Raw genomic sequence first — 5,955 nt, 5'->3', positions numbered from 1 at the left:
ACCTCATGAGATACATCCGCGGGTCCTGAGGCAACTAGTGGACGAAGTTGCCAAGCCACTATCCATCATGTTTGAGCAGTCGTGGCAGTCCAGTGAAGTTCCTGCTGACTGGAAAAGGGGAAACATAACCCCCATTTTTAAAAAGGGGAAAAAAGGAAGACGCGGGGAACTACAGGCCCGTCAGTCTCACCTTTGTGGCCGGCAAGATCATGGGGCAGATCCCCCTGGAAACCGTGCTAAGGCAAATGGAATTGAGGAGGTGATCGGTGACAGGCAACGTGGCTTCACTAAGGGCAAATCGTGCCTGACAAATGTGGTGGCCTTCTACAACGGTAGAAGACTGGTGCTGTTTAACGTCTTTGTTGGCAACATGGACAGTGGGTTTGAGTGCACCCTCGGTAATGCTGCTGATGACACCAAGCTGCGTGGTGCAGTGAAGGGATGCCAACCAGAGGGGCCTTGACAGGCTTGAGAGCTGGGCCCGCCTGAACCTCATGGAAGTCATCAAGGCCACATACAAGGTCCTGCACATGGCAATCCTAAGCACAAATACAGGCTGGGCGGAGAATGGATTGAGAGCAGCCCTGAGGAGCACTTGGGGGTGTTGGTTGTTGTTGAGAAGCTCAACATGAGGCAGCATGCCCCACAAGATGGGGAGGGATGTTTTATCAGGGAGTGTAGCGATAGGACGAGGGGTAATGGTTTTAAACTTTTCAGTTTAAATCTACCCTCTTTTCAGAGGGTAGATTCAGATTAGACTTTAGGAAGAAACTCTTTACTGTGAGGGTGGTGTGACTCTAGGACAGGTTGCCCAAAGAAGTTGTGGATGGCCCATCCCGGGAGATGTTCAAGGCTAGGTTGGACGGGGCTTTGAGCAACCTGGTCTTGTGGGACATGTCCCTGTCCATGGCAGAGGGGTTGTAACGAGATGATCTTTAAGGTCCCTTCCAAGCCAAACCATTCTATGATTCTACGAAAGGTATCCGGAGCTCAGCCCAGCTGTTGAGAGAGTGGACCAGTCCCAAAAGGCAAAAGCTGGAGGCTGGCTCCTTCTCTCCGATGCCAAGCAGTACACAAAGGTGTAGGCGTCAGGAGCAGGAGCAGGAGCTGGAGCTGGAGCTGGAGCCGGAACAGGAGAAGCAGCATCGGGAGGTGGAGAAGCAGCATCACTCAGGAGCAGTGGGAGCAGTGGCAGGAGCCACAGTAGCATGCTGACGAGGTGGCCGAGTGGTGAAGGCGATGGACTGCTAATCCATTGTGCTCTGCACGCGTGGGTTCGAATCCCATCCTCGTCGACCAGCTCCAACAATGTTGCTCTCAGTTGCCAGCATCTGGATGTGTCCCCTCAAAGTAGCCTTTATTTTGGGATGGAACTTGCAAGTGTTTGAAGTGGCTCAGGACGCACCTTGACTGCTTCTGTCTCCACACAGGCAAGAGGAACCAGAAGGGAGGGATCAGGCCAATCAGCCTCTCCTCAGTCCCTGGGAAGATGATGGAGCAAAACCTCCTGGAAGCAGTTTCCCAACACGGGTAGCGAGGAAGGTGGGCTGGGCTGGCTTGGGAGTAGTAAGCATGGATTGACAGAGGAGAAGTCATGCTTCACCAAGCTGGTAGCCTCCTACAGTGAGGTGACTAGCTTGGTGAAGAAGGGAAGAGCAGTGGATGTTGTCTACCTTGACTTCAGTAAGGCTCAAGCAGCCACAGGAACAAAAAGCAAAATACGTGTAAACCACTTTCTGCCACAGAACATTTCAAGTAACGTCTTTTTTTATGGGAGACATCGCCCTTCTCAGTTCATAGAGTCTCAGAATCGTTGGAGTTGGAAGGGACCTCTTGAGATCCTGTAGTCCAAGCCAACGGCTCCAGCAGGCTCAACAAGGGGTTTCTGGCCTTGAAATGGAATTTCGTGTGTTTTAATTTGTGCCCATTGCCTCTTGCACTGCCAGTTGGTACAACAGAGAAGAGTCGTGCTCCCTCTTCATTCCCTTCCACCAGGTATGGGAAAAATCCCAGCTATCACAGCCTCCCCTCATATTTCAGACACACCAAGCCCTTAACTAGTTTTGTGACAAAGCGGGGATCTGCAGGGAAGACCTGTGTGGAGGCAGGAGTAGCCAGCAGCCAGCCATGCCACAAAGGGATGTGCTGTCCCGGGTGGTCAGGAGCGACTTGGCAGGGGTCAGAGGGACAGGGACGATCCAGCGGGCTGGCTGGAGCCTCTTCGTGCCCACACGATCTCCCTGCTCTTACACACACTTGCACTTCTACTTCTCTGGCCACCCGCCTCCCTCTACCAGTCCCTGGACAGTTCCTTGGGATATCTCTTCCTTGGGATATGCTCTCCCTACCTTGCTCTCCCCTGGGCGTGCTCCACTCGCTGCATCATCTGGCTTGATACTCGACAGCAATTATACACACTCGCTTTCTCACACTCCACAAGCTGGCACATTGTTTCCACTCGCCCTGGTCTGTCCAGGCGCCGGCACCCCAGACAAACAGTCCCTATGACCTCTGGTCCCACTCCAGTGACTGTCACCAAGGAGACAGGAACCACGTCGACCTGTGGTGTGACTCCAGTTGCTGCCCCATAGACTTCCATACACACACGTGCACGCAGAATAGGGAGCCCCTCCCCAGGGCAAATAGTTCAGAACAGAACTTAAGACAAAGACCAGACAGGATGCACTGATCAGAAGCAGGCCATGGCCAGGCAAGCATCCTGAACAGCAACCAGTTCTTGAGGGACAAACACGTTATGACATCTCCCTCTAGTTTTCTCATGTTTTTTCCTGCCAGTACCACCCTGAGCCTTCCCTTCCCCCACCTCTAGTTCCTCCCCCAAAACATCCCATGCTGAGTCTCGTGCTGTCCCGTGATGCTCTTCCCCTGCACTCATCACAGCAGTTTACCAGATCAGCCATGAAGGTATTATACAAAACAGGCCCCAATACTGGGCCGTGGGGAACACAGCTGGTGTTCTGGTGGTGGTGGTGGTGGTGGTGGACCGGCCACCAACTGGATGTAAGTCCATTCACCACAACCCTTTGAGCCCAGCCGTCCGGCCAGGTCTTTTACCCAGTGAAGAGTAGACCCGTCCAAGCCATGAGCAGCCAGTTTCTCCAGGAGAATGCTGTGGGAAACAGCGCCAAAGGCTGCACTGGAAAACTGTGACGAGCCCTCCCTGCCCAAGCCTTCTCTTCACAACAAAAACACCGAAGTCCCTCCGCCTTTCCTTACAGGGCAGGTTCTCCAGCCCTTTGATCATCTCTGTGGCCCTCTTTTGGACCTCCTCCAGTCTGCCTGCATCTTTCTCAAATTGTGGGGGCCAGAACCGGACACAGTTCTCCACATGTGGCCTGACAAGCGCTGAGTGGAATGGGGTGATCATTTCTCTACCTCTGGTAGTAATGGATCTTCAGATGCAGACCAGGATCTGATTTGCCTTTGCTCCTGCAGCGGTGCAATGCTGACGTACGTTCAGGCTGTTGTCCACCAGGACCCCCAGGTACCTTTCAGCAAGGCAGCTCCTCAGCCACATACAACCTAGCCTGTACCAGGCCCTTTGGTTATGTCTTTGTTAAACTTCATACAGCTCTCGTGCTGTCCTGTGATGCTCTTCCCCTGCCCTCATCACAGTTTTCCAGGACTGAAAAGCCACTACAAAGAGGACAGAAGTTCTTCACAAAGAACCGTGTGGAGAGAACAAAGAGCAACCGGGAGAGGATTTACCTTTACGTAGGAAAGACATTTTTTAGAGTGAGAACGATCATGCGCTGCGTCAGTCTCCCCAGGGATATGGTAGAGTCCCTATGGCTAGAGGTGTCCAAGATGCAATTGGGCACGGTGCTAGGTAATCTCGTCTAGGCTCCCTTGCCCACGGAACACTGGACCAAATGCTCTTTTGCGGTCCCTTCCAATAGGGGTGATTCTATGATTCGATGAATATTCAGGAGGAACCTGTAGTTCTACCGAGGGAGGAACTCTTTTGGATACTCAGGTGGTTGGTATTGGAGAAGAGGGGAGAATGAAAGACGACTCTCTGGCAAAGCTGGTGCCCAATGCCTTTAATGAGACAATCAAAGGAAAATGGAAAAGACGAGAGCTTAAGCAATGCAGTTTGGAGGCTGAGCAAAGCTCAGAGAAGTGCTGCCATCTGAAGGAAAGTCCCCACGCCAGGGATGCTTCCTTTCCGATTCCTCTTCAAGGCTCTGGCAACCACGTATCACCTAGGCCTATCGCTGCAGAAGGAAAGAGGACGTATTTCATGGGGAGCGCAAGGTAAAGCAGAGCAAGAGGGGGAAAGAGAGAGGCTCCCTTGGGAAGAGACGGAAGGCCAGCGCCGGGCCCTTCCTCCAGGCAGAGGCGTGGGCGCTCGGCTCCTCGGCAGAGCATGGCCGCGCTCTCAGGGCTGGCTCCAGGGCTTTCCTCGAGGCTCCTGATGCTTGACCATGGGCAGGCAGTCCACGGGCTTCAGCATAAGAGATTGCCCCGTGCCAGGGGCCCGCAGAGCCCACGGCCCAGACCGGACCACCCAAAGCCCCCCAGAGCCAGGGAGCCCCCAGAAGCGATGGGCACACTGCCAGCGCTGAGAGAGCTCCCCACGGCAGCCGACGCGGTGGATCCCACGGCTGTGCTCTGAGGGAAGGAGCTGAGGATTGGGCCCGGCAGCGTCACCACGACTGGCGAGGGCTGGATCGCAACGCTGGAGTCAGCGCACCGGGTGACGCAGGGCTCGTTGCAGCTGTTGGCAAGCGGGGTGGGGCCGCAGGCAGCTGGCAGGCACAGGCCGTAGCACGACATGTCTCACGGAGGGAGGCGACCCTGCAAGAGCAAGAGCGGGCAGAGGGCATTAGCTGTCGGGCCCTTCAGAGCCCAGCTCGGCTTCTCCTACGACGGGCAGCGGCTGGGAGTTCAGTGGAGAGAGACTGGAGTTGGGGCACGAGTCAAGAAAGCTGTGTCCAGCTGGAGGGCCCGCAATGGTGCCCTCCTCTGATTTTGGCCAAACTCCGCAATGCACACCCTCCTCTCCACCACCTGAGCCTCCCTGCTGCCTGGTCACACCCTGCTGTATCTGAAGATATCTTCTCTCACCCACCTGGGATGTGACAGGCACAGGGACCTGGGCTAACCTGGCCAGAGCTACTTGCAATAGCCCCACAAAATGCAAGGGTCCCACTCGGTAAACGTTGTCAAAGGCAGAAGCAATGGCACAGCCCAAGAGTTGATGGACCTGCAGTGTCTGCAGAGAGGGGGTTTCTGGGCATTTTGGTGGGCCTGCGGTGCTGTATTGGTTTGTAATTGCAGGGTGACCCAAGAGGGTGCGTCCAAACGCAGGGAAGCTGCCCCTGTCCAAGTCAACATCTTTTGCAGCCTATACCTCAGCTGGCCTTGCCACTCCCAGGCATGGAGGCCCCATGGAGGCGCTCTGCTGCCTCCGGTTGCTGCATTACCAATGCCCTGTTTCACATCCTAGACCGTTCCATGAGGACAAGGGAGGCACAATATATGCAGCCCTCTCCACAAAAACTGTCCTGCCAACCAAGGAGACAAGAGGCAAAATGAACTGAGACTTACCAACTCCGCAGAGCAGAGGAAGGCACAAGGAGAGGATAGAAGAGCTGGGAGTTGGGCACACTTTTAAACGGCGGCCCAGAGCCCCAGGGGAGCTGAAAAATGACACAAACATGAAGCGTGTTGAGAAACAGCAATCTTGGCTCCTCAAAGCCCTGACGGTAGATGAAAGACCTTCTTTGATGATGCCTCCTTTGCCTGAAATGCTTGGCTCCCTTTTCATCCTGGGTAGCACTGAAGGGATTTTATTGATAGCAATTACGTTTCTTCCCCAGACCAATGCTCGTTTGAGGTCTCATTCCAGTTGCTGGTGAAGCCTCCCAGCAGATTCAGGCCACGAGTAGGTGTTGTGTGCATTCTGCCGCTCCTGGGGAAGGTGGCTGC

General features: G+C 54.6%; 1 protein-coding gene and 1 non-coding gene across 2 annotated transcripts; one reads left to right on the top strand and one right to left on the bottom strand.

Moving 5' to 3' along the window:
* Positions 1–1,213: 1,213 nt before the first annotated feature.
* TRNAS-GCU (transfer RNA serine (anticodon GCU)) lies at positions 1,214–1,295 on the top strand. Its single transcript has one exon. It is a non-coding gene; the product is annotated as a tRNA-Ser (tRNA).
* A 3,175-nt stretch (positions 1,296–4,470) lies between these two features.
* LOC141751385 (beta-keratin-related protein) lies at positions 4,471–4,800 on the bottom strand. Its single transcript, XM_074608033.1, has one exon. The coding sequence runs from the start codon at positions 4,798–4,800 to the stop codon at positions 4,471–4,473; it is 330 nt and encodes a 109-aa protein (XP_074464134.1).
* Positions 4,801–5,955: the final 1,155 nt, after the last annotated feature.

This window comes from Larus michahellis, chromosome 14, assembly GCF_964199755.1.
Source record: "Larus michahellis chromosome 14, bLarMic1.1, whole genome shotgun sequence".
Classification (NCBI taxonomy): domain Eukaryota; kingdom Metazoa; phylum Chordata; class Aves; order Charadriiformes; family Laridae; genus Larus; species Larus michahellis.
This window is presented reverse-complemented; position numbering and strand designations above follow the sequence as displayed.